At 41.0% G+C, this 17,744-nt stretch overlaps 1 protein-coding gene across 4 annotated transcripts in view; it reads right to left on the reverse strand.

The window, feature by feature from the left end:
• sox6 (SRY-box transcription factor 6) overlaps positions 1-17,744 on the reverse strand; it is a 136,940-nt gene that overhangs the window by 40,652 nt on the left and 78,544 nt on the right. For all 4 annotated transcript variants that reach the window (XM_031846355.1, XM_031846354.1, XM_031846353.1 and 1 more), the window contains 2 exons: positions 14,180-14,352; positions 12,391-12,459 (listed from right to left, as the gene is read on the reverse strand). In XM_031846355.1, coding sequence (XP_031702215.1) covers positions 12,391-12,459; positions 14,180-14,352 — 242 coding nt within the window. The remainder of the gene's footprint in view (positions 1-12,390; positions 12,460-14,179; positions 14,353-17,744) is intronic.

Below are 17,744 nucleotides of genomic sequence, written 5' to 3' on the forward strand. Positions count from 1 at the left end.
ATAAACTCTCCTAAGTTAAAACATCTTTGCAAGACCGCTGTACATGGGCAACTTTATTGGTCTAATGTAAAAGATGCTCATAAACAAAATTCTGACCATACTTCTTCAAATCAAAACCAGCAAAACAAACTGATCCACGACCAGCTGCTTCATGTGAGGAAAAATGAGTCATGATGCTAAACAATGAAAGAGCCATTTAAATATTTTGTCATTCACACAATCACATACATTGTTTTATAAGACCAATGTGAATGCATTTAACTGAATTAAATCATACAAGAGATGTCTACAGATTATATACACCGAGAGACAGACAGTAAAAGGCATCAGACTTGGACGTATTTTTCTCCAGTACTAAATGTAAATTGTATAATTGCATCTGCGATATCAGATTTTATTACTTTTATTATTTTAAAATAAGGAGCAGAATATACAAGATTCACCGAGGCAAGGCAGAGTGCAAATGTGCGTTGAAGGGGAAATAAATGCATTGAGTTTGAATAGCTGTGATTTGCAGTAATGAGCTCCGCGCATTAAAGTTTAATTTACGGCAACTAATGTCAGAGAAAGGCAAATCAAAATCTGAGGAGCTTCAAGGTGGCAACAAACAGTGGAGGTTAGTTGAGCTGTCAATTAACAGCTGGCATAGTGTCTGAGCAGATTAAAACATTTTCACAAGCGCTTTCTTTGACTGTTAAAGTAAAGTAGAAGAAGTAGAAGAAGAAAAATAAAGAACTATATAAAAAAAAACACAGAAACAAATTGTGTTCATATGTGTGGCTTCCACTCTCCCTCTGTTACGACAAACCCAGACCTCCCCCTCCCGTTAAGAGTTACCCTCAAGTTCATCTATGTATGGGCTGAGTGCCCAGGATATTTCTATTGCCAAGATGATCTTGAGGAGTCTGAGAATGAAGTGGAGCAGATGTGAGCTGGGCACTTGGGCAGCGTCCCCCCTTCGTCTCGTAAATACAGCGGCATTGTTGTGCTGGCACTGCTCTTCCTTTGTCTTAGCACTGCTAAGTACTGGATAATGTCATTTCACACCATCTGCCCCCAGGCTTCATTAAAGATACATGAATGGGCTATCTTATGAGGAACAGGTGCTATTGTTTGTCCCTCAAGACCCAGCACTAAGGATCTGACTCGGAATACTTGAAGAGGAGCATCTGTAGTGATCAGTCAGACAGACTTGGCTGAGGCCCCCGTCTCTGCCAGCAAGCACTCCAACAGAGGTTTCTGGGGGAACTGAGCCTCCTTGCAACATGTATCATCAATTCAGATGACCTGATGAAGTCTGTATCAGGCCAGCACGCAATCTGTTTCACTCTCAAGGAGACGCTGGTGTTTGATAAATAGAACCAACTTGCAGTTCTACTGCAAGTAGGATACCATACAGATGCCATATTGTTAAAAAACTAATATGGTTTTAGTTTGTTTGTTTTTTCAAAAAAACATTACAGGACAATTTATTATTTTTGCAATATTTAGTTCAGTCACACCTTATCCTTGTGTAGTTGTAATATTTGACACGTTTCTTTTCGCCAAATATAAACTCTTAGTTTTGCTTCGTGTGTGTTATTGAGAAATACTTCATTCAACCTCTTTTCAATCATATACTCAATCATTAATTCCAGGGTATAAAACTTAAAGAGTACAAATGAACCAAGTTCAACAAGAAAGCACTTACAGTCGATCAGTACAATGGTTTACAATAGCAGCCCATCCTATAGGGTCTGACTGCAGACGACGAGTCAGACGACTCATCTCTGATATGTAAATACACAAAGTTAAAAAGACGGGGTGGACTTGAAAGAGCTCCCTTTATTTATCCTAGCACTTACAACATACACTCACACACCCACACACACACACACTCAAATTATTCAGCTTTAATACTGCATTAACCCATGAACGCTGTACTCTTGCAACTACTAGATTTATTTTTTATTATTCCTGTAAAGCTTACTTGTGGTGAAATACAAATAGCACTTAGCATATTTAAGATCAAAGATGCATTTTTATAATTATTTTTTGACAAGCTGTGTGATTGAAAAAACATTTCACTTTTTAACATTTTTTTACAGACTTGTATTAAGCTCAGGTAATGCTATAAGGTATTTGTGCCGTGAGTGGTGTTGTTTTTATAGACATGTAAGCATCCACCTACAACACACGAGCAAGCAGCTCCAAAACACTGAGTGCTAATGGAGATGTACAGCGCATTACAGCACCGACTTGGGCCCCTGTCAACACCCATGTTCCTCACTGTCTGTTATAGCCTCTTACAAAGCACCCGGGAGGCCTTAAACCCCCCTGCTGGCTTTCCCTCTGAACCCCCTTACACTTCCATGCACTGATCCACACTCAAGTTTGCTACTCGCTATGCACCACAATGTGCTATGTGAAGGAAACTGGGAGAGTTTTTGTTTTTACTGCCAGAATCAGTCAGTATTAACAAGATTAAAAGACAAAAGGGGCAAAAAAGACACCTACCTCATTCTCACTGGGTTTCATGGTTATTAGGTTGAAAGGACCTGTGAGATCCTGGGTTTAACATCCTGATTAATTGCTACTTGACACCTTTTAAAACCCCTCTGACACATATGCTTATCTTGGATATAATCTGCATTCTAGGAGACTTGTGAAAGTAAAACCCCTTCAAGTATTCTATGAACATACTGACAACAATACAACTGCAAGCTGCCAAAAATTGCTGATGAGCTCATGGTGATGATGTTCTTAATTCTGTACAATAATTTCAATTATAATAAGCGCCTTTCCCATTAGGAAAAGATCACAATCTCCAGTAATCATTTGGAAGAGGACTCAAGTTTCACTGACATCTCATTTTAATAAAATTACTTCCACACTTTAGTAGCTGTCAGATCCGCAGCTCTCGCTAACCTTCTCTTTCACATTTTCTATAGAAGGGGTTCTGTAATTTCACCCAGGGAGGATAGACTCCAGCTGTTGCTGTAAGAACTGATAGTTCACACTTTGTTCCCCCCCCTGCTCCCGCTGAGCTGCACACCGAACGCCTGCGAGTAGAAATCACCTTTTGTGATCCATTTAAAGGGAAAGTGATCTTGAGGAAGCTGGCACGTCTGGCTACATCCCAACAGCAGCACACACAGTAAAACTGACACTAGACAGCAGGATATGTTTAACACCCGCCACTGTGTACACAGCCCGCTGGGTGTACACTGTACTGGAGCCTAACCAGGAGGAAAATCACTCAGTGGAAGCACTTCTGGGCTGTTGAATCCTCTGTGTTGCTTCAGGATTTTTTTCCCCCATGAAACAACGGTATTTAAGCACATATTACTCTTTCTCTACAGGTCACTTATCAGCCGGTTATACTGCATACACTGATCAGTTACTTCGCGCAGCAGACACACACATTGATCGAACGGAGATGTGGCGGTGTTTGGATTTGTCTGTAGCTAATGGTAATCAGACAAATAGATCAATACATTTGCACCAGACTTTGATGCTCCAGAGTTCAGGTCTTCATATTACCACCCACTAGCCTGGAGCACAGTATTCCAGCTTTCCTGCTCTGAAAATAGGCGCACTGGAATTGGGGAGGGCAAATACACTGGAGGGGTTCAGGTCACTAACAAAGGGCCCTTGTCCTGGTCAAGTCTCCAATCTTTCCCCTCACTTCTTTCCTGCAGTCGTTACACAGCAGCCTTCCCCACGGAAGTAAAAGATAGATAGCTAAAGCAAAACGTCAACAGTGTACAAGCACTGGACTGAAAAAAAAGCCCCATAATAATTTCTCTGAATTGTTGGGGTGCAGCTTTAACCCTGACAGCAGGCACTGTTTGCTCAGGTTTAAGTGTAACATTGCACATCAGTCATGCCTCTGTGTGTATTACACTGAGTGTTGTTCAGGATAAAGTGCAGCAAATCCAGACACATGAGTGAGGTCAGACCAGAGGGAACAACCAATAGATGACTTCTTGTTCCACTAATTCCTTACACAGTAAAACAAGCCTTCTTGGAAAACAGCCATTCCAATATGTCTATATTAAGTCGATGGGAGCTTGAAAGCAGGGTAGTCCATCCCTCTGACCCGCCTAACACAGCCCACCCCAAATCCCTCCACTCCAGCCCTCCTCCATCTCCTCGCTCCTCCTAACTTCCGTAGAATTCTGGATAAAGCGGCAGGCTACTGTTTGCTTAAATACACTGCCTGGCATTTACAGGATTTCTGCACACTGCTTAATGTAGTTTCAGTATTAAATGTTGTAGGAAGAATAATAACAGCTTGACCTCAAGTATGATGCAAAATAGGCAGACAGAAAATACATTTGTAGATACAAGTCAGTGCTTGGGCAAGAAAGTTTAAATGATGCATTGATACAAAAAAAGATGCAAAAATGCATTTCTAGTCAAGAAATGTGATCTGTGTAGGTTTAGTATAAATTGTGTATATAAAGAAAATTGTACTCATTATTTCAATGAAATTTATCTGTTTAAAAAAAAGATTTATTTTGAAAATGAATATCAAAGTCAAGCCTTTAGATATGTTCTTAGATTTTAAAGCTTTTTCATTGGTGTATGTTTAAGTGACCAAAAAGAGTTTTCATGCTACAGCTCTCTATTACATTACACTGTGTGTGTGGGTGTGTGTGTGTGTGTGTGTGTGTGTGTGTGTGTGTGAGACACAGTAAAAGCAAAATGCATTCCTACACGCTGACACAATGAATTGGGTGCACACAGCAACACAATCCTGCTTTACACCCTTAACATGCAGATTATTTTTAACAGGAAATTCAGTGTTATATTTCCAAAGAATATCAGCTCTTTTTTGGGGGGGTAGGGGCATCCATGGAAGTAAGAATTAATAAAAAAAATGTTCAAGGTCTGTCCATAAAATTAAGGTTCGTAGTAAACTGGCCAAATCCACGGGGAATCCCTCAAACAGCATGTGTAATGACGGGAAAGAAGAGAACAGACATAAACAAATGCACAAGTGGGTTTGGGGCCGGCATCATTATCCTGCATATACATCCTCGCTAGATGGAAATGAAAATAAGTGAAATGCCTCAGACCCTCATTGGGGGAGAGTGTGGTACTAAAGAACATTGGACATGGGCTAGTCAGATAGCCAGCTACAACCATGTGATGTGAACAGGGTAGGGGGAGTGGAAAATAGAGGGATTTAATGTGAGGCTTATCAAATATTGTGGTTGTTTAGGTTTAAAATATCACATCTTCAACACTTCGGAGCAACTCGAAAGACACAAATGCTCTGTACAATATTTGGTGTTGTATAAAATAATTGTAATTATATATAATATACAGTATATTCCCTTTAGAGTTGACCATGCCTCTATAATATTTCAATATGAAGCATTCCTTTTTCATTCATCATATATTTAAAATTTGTTGGAAAAAACTCTTTTGCAATTATGGAAAAAATGATTCTCTCTAATTGCGAAACAGAAGACCACCCCTACATTGTGTAATGGTATTGTCCACACTACAGCTGGGTGTCCCTCTCTGTCTCGTCCTCATAGACTGAGGCTCTGTCTTCACTATTACCTCCCAGCTGCCGAGGCCACACATAACAACAGGGCTCATTCTGTTGTTCAGCAAACAGCATGCCTGTCAGGAGGGGCAACTTTATTGGAGACACAAGTGCGATGAGACTTTCAAACATGCTCAAATATCCTTGCCTGATTTCTACAAAAGATCAAACAAAGAGAGGTAATATGAGGACTTGTTTGAAAAATACTGTTTAGGTTGAATTATATTAAAGTAGTGACACAATTTTAAAAATGGTCAAAAGAAAAAAGAAGGTTATGCGAAAAAAAAAAGAAAAACTGTTTGTTACTGCAGGACAAAATAACTCATTCATTGTGTTCTTCCTTTCCCAAAAACAAAAACCTCCTTTTTTGCATCGGTCATGGGCTGAATGCTTTGCTTTGCCACCCCAGTCCTAAGAAAACACGCGCCCTTTTCTCGCTGCCGGCTGCCTGTACACAGTAGAGCCCATTAATGCAGCTCCTTCTCCCTGTGAGTGTGCCCACTGCTGAGGACGATAGCCACGCAAAGCCAATGCAAAGACAAAACAGTTTGCACAACATTAGCAGAGAAAACATAGTCCATGCAGAGAGGGAGTGAAAAACTAAATCAACATCACACTGGAGGATGTGTTCTCCCTCAACTGATATTTTCCCTACGAGGGTCGGGGTACAATGGACTTTAAGTGTAGGAGCTCTGCTTTCATCCAGGGAAGGTTTGCGGAGCTCTGAACAGGTGCTTTATAGTGATATTTAGACTGATTTATATGTATGTAAAGAATATCAGGATTATTTAGCTTCATGCTACATTTTTCTGTCTTGTGTAGGTTATTCCTGTCACTTGTGTGAAGTGACGGAAGGCTGGAAGTTTGTGTCACAAATTAACCCGTCCCACGGCTGCTTTACAAACCCCTCAGGTGACTAATTTTAAGTAGACCCTCAGGTGTGATTTCACACATTACAGCCGTTCATGTGGCACCTCTCAGATGGAGCCTCTTAATTATCGCTGCTTAAACTGCTGAGGTGTCTGAATACAAAGGCCAATTACACATAAGCATGGCTTTATTGTGTATTTTACAGCAATAATGGATCTATGTTTGTCTGCATTCACATTACAAGCAAGCAAATGTCTTATTTGACTGCTTCTAAATAGACTCAATTAAACCAGTGATCAGTTGTTACACTTCATTCACAAAGAAAAGGAGACAGCATCATATGCTAATGGAACAAAACCCACAGACCGTTCAAACAACATCTACTGTTTATTTTCCTAAAGCCAGACTTTGTTTTAACAGACAAATGGTATTACATACCAACTGTTTAGCTTAATTTGTAAATTGTCACTGACATTGCTGAGGTAGTATCTAGTACACCTTTTTGTGGATCATTAATTTTAACAGGGCCGCGATGGCTTCATTGTTTAAATTGCACATTAGTTTGTTTAATGTCAGCATTTCTTCTGCTTACTGACAAGAAGTCACAATTCATAACTAATGAAATTGATCCCCTCCCTCCCCGCCGATAAAGTCCACTGAATATAATTATTTGTATCCAAGTGTCAATATATTAAATCACAGCGGCTAATGAGTCGGGTCACCGCTTTCTTTTATCTTCAGTCTTGCATGTGCACATCTTCATCAGCTAACAGTCTCCTTAAATGGAGGATGAACATGCTGGACTGATTCTCTCTGGGCGAGAGCCAAGCCTGTCTGACTAGGCTGTTAATGCCCCCACATAATCCTACTAGCAGGCTAACACAGAGATCCTCAACACAAGCGAAAGCACTGGCAGTGCAGCATCCACACAGGGAGAAGTGTGCACACAGTAGCACACTTAAACACACAATCATTTCCCTGCTCTATTATTCTCTTATTATCATGCTAACAGTTCCAATCTAGCTGTGCTAATTAGGGGACTTACACATTCTCTTTAACAATGTCTATTTCTGTGCCTTTTTTTTTTGCCAGTGCATTAATAAGAGTCTCACACTGAGAAAATAATTTGTGCCGGGGAGACAACAAAAGCAACTGAGAAAACACAAATTAGCGCTATTATCTTTGTGCAATTACCATACAGCCCTGTGTTTATTTAAACTCATCTGATTGATTTAAAATATTTACCATAATGTTAGTTTTGGAGTCTTTGCTTCTCTAAATTGGTAACCAAACAGAATCAGTGCATTCAATTACTGTATTGGATTGGATAGCATGCATTTTCCATTTTTTCACAACAAAGAAGTGATTACAGAACAGAATTACTAAAAGCCAATTTATCATACAGGCCAAACACCAATTTGACAGAATTTTTTTTGTTCATGCTGGGAGATCTGGGTAGATAACCATTTGATCAGCAGAGAAAAGTTGAATACGTAGCTAAAAAGCTTTACATAGAAATGGTGACTAGTCTGCTGCAGGACATAATGCAGAGGAATCAGGCTGTGTAGGGCTTGTGAGGAAACAGATAATACAGTCTGATACAGGCCAATTATTAGGGGGCAACAGCTTCTCAGTGACAAAGATCTTACATTGACTTTTGGTGCAATCTGAAGCAACAGCCATCATTAAAAATACAAAAAAAGAGAAACCCAGCGTGTTTTAAGTAGGCAGACTCTACAGCCACTGAATATAAAAGACACTTTAACAGAACTTCCCCTGTGACTTATCCGGTTTCTTTGTAACAGACGGAAATGGAAAATCCATGTGCAACTGACTCTTCTAAAAATATATTAACTCAAAGTAAACAACAGCATGTAAGATCAATTTGTCTGTATTACAACGGAAGTAGTGTTAAAGAAAACAAGGACCTGTGAAGAATTACTATATCCTTGTTCTATCAGACCACGTCGGTCTCAGTATCCGCTGTCCTGTGTCTCATCTCAAAACATATGATCCAGTGCTTGATTGTCCACCTTTAAAAGCTAAATGCTGGTTAAATTAAAGACCTTTAGCATTTTACCATCGAACGTCTGCATACCCCTGACTGTTTATTTACACCATTAAAGACACGTGATAAAGCTTCTGAGACTTTGAAGTATAGGGTGGACAACAATATACTGGCCCTGTCTCTTTTAACCTCAGGTTTCTCTTTTTAAATGGAAGGGATACACACATTCTGTCTTTGTGGACACAAGGTTAAAGGTAGGCTGCAGTGGCACAGATAGTGTGTGTACTGTTCATACAGTGAGGTTGGAATTTGAAGCTAGGCCATGTATAGGAAGAGAACGAAAGGTTAAAGGGACATAAATACAGCCAGACCTCCTTGATGAACAGATCATTTAAGTTTTCAAAAGCAGTTGTGTAAACAACATGGTATACAATGGCGCCCATAGAAATGGATTATCTCTCAGATCCTGGATCTCACAGTGTCACGGTTGGCACATGCCACAGCCAATGACAAATGACAATGTCATGATATTGTGATATTTTTATTGGATAAACACTTTAAATGAAATGATTTAGATTAAAAGTGCCCCACTGTTTCATCAGGGGAGCTCAGTTTCCTCCAGCCTGTTTGTGAAGATAAAGTTCACCCTGACCTTTCCGCCAATATTTATTCTCTTGATGTGTGCATCAATGCGTGGGTCCCTGTGTGCCTGTGCACTGTACACGATTGCCTCTGTGCATGTGTATGAGTACGTGCGTGTGAGACACAAACCATGGTTTGTGTCTTTACAGACCCATCCTTGAGGAATGCATGAACTGGGGTCATTAAAATGTGAAAGGTGAGGAGATGGGTGGTCACTGCATGGCTATGGACACTACCGTCTCTTGAGTTACTTGGAGCTCCACATCTCATGAGGGCATTTTATTTTATTTTGTGACCAAAGAGACTTTATTGTCATATTCTGTCATTTCCACTTTACTACTGCTCATGTGTATTGCCTTTAACTCTCATGTACTGTAACAAGGAAGCGCATTTGAAAGAAAATGCCAGACAACAGAGTGAACACCCTGATGATCAACATGCTGCTGTTTAACTGTTTATCTGCTGCGACTGCTCATCCATTAGGAGCAGGAGAACGTGGGAGTGACTATGAAACGGAAAGAGTCAAAAACAGAACAGCGTGCTCATTATTTCTTAATCTATCGGTAATCTCCCAGTCCCTACACACAGACTCAGAGACTTAAGAAACGTATGAGATAAACCAGGTCTCTGCTAATATATATGTTTAATTGTCACACGTGTCTTGGTGGTGTTTCAACTAAATCAAGAGTTAATCTCATCCTGAGATTGAATTAGTGCCAAGATGATTTCAACGATGAGGATGGACTGAAGGAATACAAACAAGCTGATGGAAAAACACACAAAGCCTTGAAGCTTTAACTTTTGATAAGCCCCTAAAACTGCAATCATCTGTTATCTTAAAACAAGTGACATTGTAATCCCGAAGGACAAAGACTAAATCTCTATCCTTCTCTTGTAGGAATGATGGGAAAGGATAAAAAGAGAGATGGCTATTCAAAGGGGAAACTTGATTAAACTGCAGTCTGCCTTCCTCACTAACTAAACCTCTATAACTACACACGTCTTACAGATTCCCTCCAATCCACATGAAAAAAAGCCCCTTGAAATAACACATATAGTGTGCCAACAACAATCTCCACTTGCAGTCCCCACGGTTTCATTGTTTGGGCAGTTTACAATGTCCACTGATGTGATTAGTTACATTATCAATACAAGACCTTAGCTTAGGCTCTCTCTTGGTTTCCTCCCTGAAATCAAAACAGAAGGACTTTGATGGCCAGTGGGGTCTCCAATAAAGTTTAGTGCTCTCCATTCCAACAGCAGAGTAACTCAATCCCTCAACACTGCTTCCCACTTTACTAAAAGTCTGTAACATGCAGGCTGGAGGCTTGTTTACAGAACTAATTAAGTCAAAGCTGTTATATATTAAAATGGCCGGGGCATTTTTAAGAGGCAGCAGTAATGAAAACAGAGTGGCAAAAATGCTTGACTAACTTGCCCCTGACTCTCTTTTATCTACTGTCTTTCCTACTCTGACTTGAGAGGAGGGGCCGTCACCACACTGGATATTTGGAGGAACTAGGTTAGGGAGAAAGAACATGTTCTGCTTTAAAGGACTTGCTGATAAACAATGTTGCACGATCAAACTTATTTGAAGTATTGAGAGTGACTCCTGTTTGTTCTCGGTAGGTGTTCTGTCTGCTTCGTGCAGCCAGCCAAGGCTGCTGGGCAGTGGAATGGATGGTCCGTCCATGGGACTCTTTTGTTTAATTGTGGATGTGGCTTTTTCTTTTAATCAGGGAAGATCTGTGGCACATTTGGTCAAGGGAGAAGCTGGCTAACTGGGCTCTACCAGAAAGGACTCTACTTGTATCTCTGTTCAAGTGTTTGAAATGGATATTTAGAAGTACATTCCCATGCACACTCAACTCCCCACCCTCTCTCAAAACTATGCATCAAGGAGAATTTTCAGGTATCATTTGCCTTTAACTTTGTGATGAAAGCAAGAGCCTTTAAAAGTGAGATGCATTAGGGCTGTGCCCTTATGCTCAATGAGCATAAGTGAAGGGCCATCCATAATATGAGTATACTAGTCCCTCAGTAGTGTATAAGGTACTTCATTTTAGAGTGTTTTCTAGACAGAGTGTCGTGCTCTGTGCTTCTCTCCAGTGGAATTTTCTAATAGACTGTCCACTGTTGAAGTGCAAGGTCCAGACGTGTGGCTTCACAAGAACATATTGACTGTATGGCCTTTCTCTTGCAAAGAGCTCTTGGAAGAGGCATGTTGATGTCCTGGCAGTAGATCTGTCTGTTGCGCGAACTGATGTTTAAAACCAGAAGTTTGCTTTGCCTTAGTGTATCATGAGAACAACCTGTGTTAGATTCCCCATAGATAGAAACTGCTTTTTAGAAAATAAAATAGTATGTCTTGGGAGGAGTGCTAAAAGGTGCTGGAGGAACAATTTGTTGCAAGTAAACGAAAGAACAAGACAGGGAGTTGTCAGTAAGAAGAACAAGGAGTGGAGGAGGAGGTGAATGGAGAAGGATGTGCCTGACACCAAGCACACCCAGCAGGATAACGTTAGCTCCACACGGGTAGTAAGACTCACAGCCTTGACCGCTGCCAGTGACCAGCTCTGGATAACCCTGGACTGTCTGACCATGTCTGGGTGGTCTTTCACTACACAACTCTGCACTGTATCACACTATTAGGCACAGGCAGACATGCACACACACACGAAGGCCATTGATAATGTCTGGCATAAGATGCATGGGTGAAAATCTAGAGCAACACATAAATGTAGGAACTACAGTAGGAGAAAAAAAAAGCACAATGTCAGGCACTCAGCATAATGGCAATGTAAGTTTCAGTATTGTGCTTTGTGAAAGCATACCACATTGCCCTTCTGGGACCAACTTGCTTCAGAGGCATTTACCAGCCTCTTTCATGTCCCCCACCACCTCCAGGCTCTTCTCCATCAACAGGACTCATTAGCTGCTGCTGCCCCCCCCCACCCCCCACCCCTCCCCCTCGCTTTTTTTTGTTCGTTAAGATGTGCTAATTATTCTCCTCCATATTTTAAAGCCCTCCCAAATTACCAACAGGCAATTAACATTTGATGAGAGTGATGAATGTTAGTGTGACACAAAAATTAAATCTAAAAAGACAAGACTTTTTTTTAAAAGTAAATATCATTGCTAACAGAAGTTAGCAATGATATTTACTTTAATGTCTAATTCTATTGATCCGTGCCATTAAATCCAGACATGTGGTTCGCCGTGACAGCGGTGGTGCATCAGTTACACAGTGGTGTAATCAGCGTAGAAGGAGTGAGAGATGTAAGCTGCTGCCGAGTGTTAGAGGGCCAACAGACACACATTCACTGACCTGGATCTGTTGTTGGAGGAGGTTGATTTTGTGCTGCTGCTGCAGAAGCTGCTGCTGTTGTCTTGCAATCTGGTTGGAAACAGAAGTAAAGAAATGAAATAATTCCTGGTTCAAACTAACAAAGAGAATAAGGAACTAAAATCATGTGATCAGCCTACTTTTTTGTTTTTTCGAGACAACATTATATATATATGTGCTGCAACTGCAGGTACAACGCCAGAGATACTGCTCTTAAATGCTATCCAGGCCATTAGAATATGTTAAAATAGTGGTTACAATGAAAATGAAAATAATAAAGGTGAGAAAGCAGCAGATTAATATGGGACAATAATATAACATTTATTTTCATAGAAAAACTGTGGTTTTATAATGAAATTGCTGCAAAATCTGACAAAACATATTTTCAATTTCCAAATGAACATGACATGACCTGTGCTGAACTGCACAGTCAACATTAGTGGTAAAAGAGAATAAATGATTTACAGGACAGACGGTTATGGTTATGATGGAGATAACTGGTGCAGGCAGTGAACGGGTGGCAGACGTCCCTGTCGCCCCTGAGTGACGAGTAGCCACACCGCAATCCTTCTAATCCCAGCAGTCCCCTCGCTCTACATGCCCACTTCATTGAGCATGACAACCTAGTTTTAAGTGTCATTTAATTTTCATTTTTAAATATAATTACAAAGTGTTCACTGTAAGATATTGGTCGTCTGCAAATGTGTCAAGATTAATTTGTGCTGGCTTCCTCACGAGTGTCAACAGTTAATTACTGTGTTGTATCTTGATGGCTTGATGACATTCTGGCTCTCAGCTGGCTCCCTCTCTCTCTGTCTCTCGCCCCCTCTCTCTTTTCCATTTTATTAATATTCTTCCATTTTAAAATAAGATCAAATAATAACATATCTTATATCACTGTTCATTTATGCTGCAATGTCCACAAAGCCTACAGAGTTGAGTGTAGTTTGCAAATGAACATCATTGATTGAAAAAGGAATCAATACTGTTAATGTATTATTAGTGTACTATGACGAAATGCATCACTCCAAGGTATATGGTCTATCTCTTCATTTACCACAGGAAGGTCTGAGAGTGTGTGGGGAAAACTCTGAGTGAACTCCTTGCTGATAATTGACTCATAGCCATTAGGGGGGCTAGTGATAATAAAAGTGTCGCCCGTGTGGATAGTTTGTGTCCTTATTTCTTCCCAGACATTAACACACTTCATGGCCTCTGCTAATTTGCTGATTTGTACAATATGGCTCATTGGCCTGATTCATGCTGCAAATCTAATGCCAGGCTTGTTCTAATAGGAGTCGATTTATAAGATATAGAGGACTTCCATGTTTAATATAACGTTTAATTCGCACATTCCCTCGCATTTGTTAGTACAAGTCATAATAACATTTTCCTACCACGCAGCATAAATGTGAGCGAGAGAGCATGACCGAAATATCTGAGGTAATATAGAATATATCATCTCTTAAATCTAACATTCTTCGAAATTCCTACCGAGGAGTAAGATTTTATTAGCATTTCAGGCATGAAATTTAATATGAAATAGAGAGAAGTGACAGTTTGTTAAAAATGCATTTAATGGGGTTTATTATAGACACAACATGGGGAAATACGGTAAACAAGATTAAAGTAGCAAAGGGAATGATTGAGACAGACAAAGAAAGAAAGAAAGAAAGAAAAGAAAGAAAAAAAGAAAAGAAAGAAAGAACTATTACCTGAGGTGCAAAATGAGACACGGTGAGTGTGAGAAAAGGAAACAGTGAGCAGTTACCTGCTCCTGCTGCTGACGAGCTAGCTCCATTTGCTGCCTCTGTTTCTCCATCTGTGAGGCGGCGAGCTTCTTCTGTTCGTCGTGGGCTGCCAGTAGCTGCTCTCGCAGGCTGATCAGCTGGGTGATCATTGTGGAGAGCTGGTGTTCCTTTTCTGCCAGGCTTTCTGGAGTACCTAGTGAGGAAATAGAGAGTGAGAGCGATGTTAGAAGTGGAAAGGATAAACAAGCACAAGGTGGAGAGCCTGAGTCATAAACATAGATACAGGTATGTGGTATGTATACCAGAAAGAAAGAAAGACACAAAAGGTCTCATAGTGTCCATGACTAAATAATAGGGTGGATGCTTTTGTACAAAAAAAAATAAATAAAAAATAACCTGCAGAAGGCCTTGGTCATAATACACTAAATATAGAAAAGGGACCATGCTGCACATGCCGATCATCATATTGTGCTATAGTACTGAACACAATATAGCGTACAAAGAAAACCACACAGGCAGCAACCAACTGCAGTGAATTCACTAGAAAGTGTTAAGGTCACACACAGCCTGGAGTTATCTATTTACTGTAGCTGGTGTTCACAGCATTCACCGGAAGAAAGGGAAGGAATTGTTCCCGGCATGTAGACCAAGAGCTGCAGGGAGCTGTCAAACTGAGGTGGCAGCTTATGTCAGAGGGGTGAACATAAAGAAAGTGTTGAGAGTTAGTGTTAGCCTCAAAACTACAAAAGTGTTTCATTATACGGCCATTCCATCAACCTATTATTGGAGTAACTCCTTACAGACTACCGAAAGATTGGTTCGAACTTGTGAAAAACCTGCACCAGAAAAACAACAATGTTTACACACCACAAATATGCTCTTAATATGACAATAGGCAATCATCGGTAAAGGGAAAACTGAACAATACACTATATTTTATTATCTGTGTAGCTACTGTATGCATACTTGAAAAATCAAAGCAATGACAGACCAATAGGCTTATTTCTCCCTCTACAGTCACATGTCCGCACTGTGTGTGATAGAGAGAGTGGCTCCGCTGCACTGCTCTCTCGCTCCGCCTAATCAATGCTAAGTGATCCTACCATTGACTTACACCGCCAACATAATTGCCAGTGAGAGGCTAGACAGTAACTCACTCTCCTCCCACTGCACTCCCGTGTGACAAGCTGATCCTGGAGAACAGGAAAAAAAGAGATGGGGAAACCGACAGATGAGACAGAGAGAAGGAGAGACAGCATTGAGAGAGAAGGATAAAAGCATAGAGATCCAGATAACAGTACAGTGAAGGCTAGCCTGGGGCCAGCGGGAGCTGAATTCTTTCCTGGGTGTCTTCCTCTCGTCTCTGGCCACATCTGTCTTGAGTTTCTCCGAGAGCTCCCAGGGGCCCTCTCCACTCAAACTATTTTAATTTGACTAAACACCTGATTTATTTTATCTCTCCGATGAGGAAAGCCGTTTGTCTTAATAGGGCTTGTCAACCTCCAGAACCCATTCAGGGCAATTTACTGGCAGGCTTGTCTGAACCTCGGTTCGCCTCGCTCTGCCTCCGCTGCCTGCTGCAATGGAAGAGAGCTGCAATTCTCCATTTATCCTCCGAACGGAAAAAAAAAAAGCACCTAAAAGCAGCTATTCATCGGGCATGTGTGCAGTTTCCAAGGCCTGAATTGACTTCTTATTCACCCGACTACACTTGTTGTGAATGGCTTAGCTGTAAAATTGATACAATCAGCACCAATTTTATTAACCTTTGGCTGTGTCCATGAAGGACCTGCCTTTTACAGGTCACTAGCCGGATACATCAGTCGTTGTCACAATAAATCACAGCTATCAATACCGTGATGGGGAGGAAGGAGGGACTAAAGAAGGAGATGAAGAAAGACAGAAAGAAAGAAAAGAAAGAGAAAATCATGATCCAGATGATGATGACGGCCATCAGGCCTCGAGACCTTGATGACCTTGAGTTGGGAACCAAACACCTGGACTCAATGACGCCCGCTCTCAGCCTGCCTAATTACACATTTTTGATGATCCCTCACTAGTTTAGGAGTGTCATAAAACACAAAATTGCAAAACATGTAATAACTGGAAGGTACAGCACATACATTTTGTGTTTGTGTGCATGAATGTGCAGGGGGACTGGTGCTGAGGGTCCACAGAAGGATCGGATGGAGTGTGGAGAGCTCAGTTCTGCCCGGACACCAAAAGAATACTAACAGAGAACCCATTGTTTTGATGTTGAGCTAAATTGGGGGAAATCTAAACTGCCCTCTGTACAGCTATTTGGGCCTTCCGTTTTGCTAAACTTAATCCTAATTATTAAACAGATTTATAATCATATCAGTATAATTCAGATTATTGGTGAATGCTGAATACGTAAAATCGTAACATCTAAAACACTGTGGAAGAATTTCACTTTCGAGGCTGTAGAAAATCAGGCGCATATGGTTTTTGTTCGGTGGTTAGTGTTAAAAATCTCTTTCTTCCTGCTTTAAATTATGGATCAGCTTTAAAATGCAGATAAAACTTTTATTGGGTGGTGCAGAAGAGGAGAGTTGTGGTCTGTGTCTGACCAACCTGCTGACAAAAGAGGCCGTTTCCTGCATATTGCATGGCTTTTAACAGCGGTGGGGCTAGCGTCTGCCTGTTAACATGTCTCCTCACATTGAGCTTCCGATGGCAGACAGACAGCCCAGAGATGCCTTGGCTCTACATAAACCCCAGCAGTCGGCCCAGACCTAACATGTTGTGACATCTTCCTGTTAGACGACTGAAGTCGAGTAGGACAATACCAGCCTGACTCAGGAGGAGGATCTCAGGAGTAAGCAGTCAAGTTGTGCTGGCACTTTTCGTGTTTTGTTTTTTCTCTTAGGCCACTGTGTTCACTTCAGAGATGCTAGATTGGCACATAGAAGGAGGAGACGTAAAGCTGTGTTGTTCAGTTTCAGCGCTTTCAGCATTCACCTTTTGAGATTTCTGCCTCTTTTAAACGTCACAAAGTAGGGCAGAAAACATCAGCGACGGGTGACTAAATAAATGATAAGAGGGAAACAAGCAGAGCCATGGTTGCTTGGGGAGGGATGGGGGTATTTAAGCCTTGGGGTCTTTGGATAAAAGGCACTTTGTAGGGGTGCGATTTGTTCTGTCCAATACCCACATCTCCCTCTCTCTTGGCTCCCTCCTCTCTGCTCTAATCAAGCAGTCTCTAATTTGGGTTCCAAGTCCAGTACCGGGGAAAAAGAAGGAGGCTTGTTACTTTGAAGAGTCCCGAGTGAATAACACAGATAAAAGATTCAGGCACAAAAAAAGAAGAAAAGCGAGGGAGGGTGAGGGTGAAAAGGGGGAAAATCACAAGGCACCCTATTCTCTTCCCTTCCTTTGGTTAAGACAGCTGAGTCATTATGACCAGATCTGAATTGAGTTTTTTAACGCCAGAAGACTGGAATTTCTTTGTCTCTCTATCAGTCAGCTATTGTGGATGCTTCCATATGCTGCAAGCCCATCTTAAGTAAATTAAGACTTGTCTAAATGCTCCGATTGTACCAAGCTGTATCCACAGACCGCACA

The sequence above is a fragment of the Anarrhichthys ocellatus genome, unplaced genomic scaffold (assembly GCF_004355925.1).
Source record: "Anarrhichthys ocellatus isolate YVR2014 unplaced genomic scaffold, GSC_Weel_1.0 scaffold6, whole genome shotgun sequence".
In the NCBI taxonomy this organism is placed as follows: domain Eukaryota; kingdom Metazoa; phylum Chordata; class Actinopteri; order Perciformes; family Anarhichadidae; genus Anarrhichthys; species Anarrhichthys ocellatus.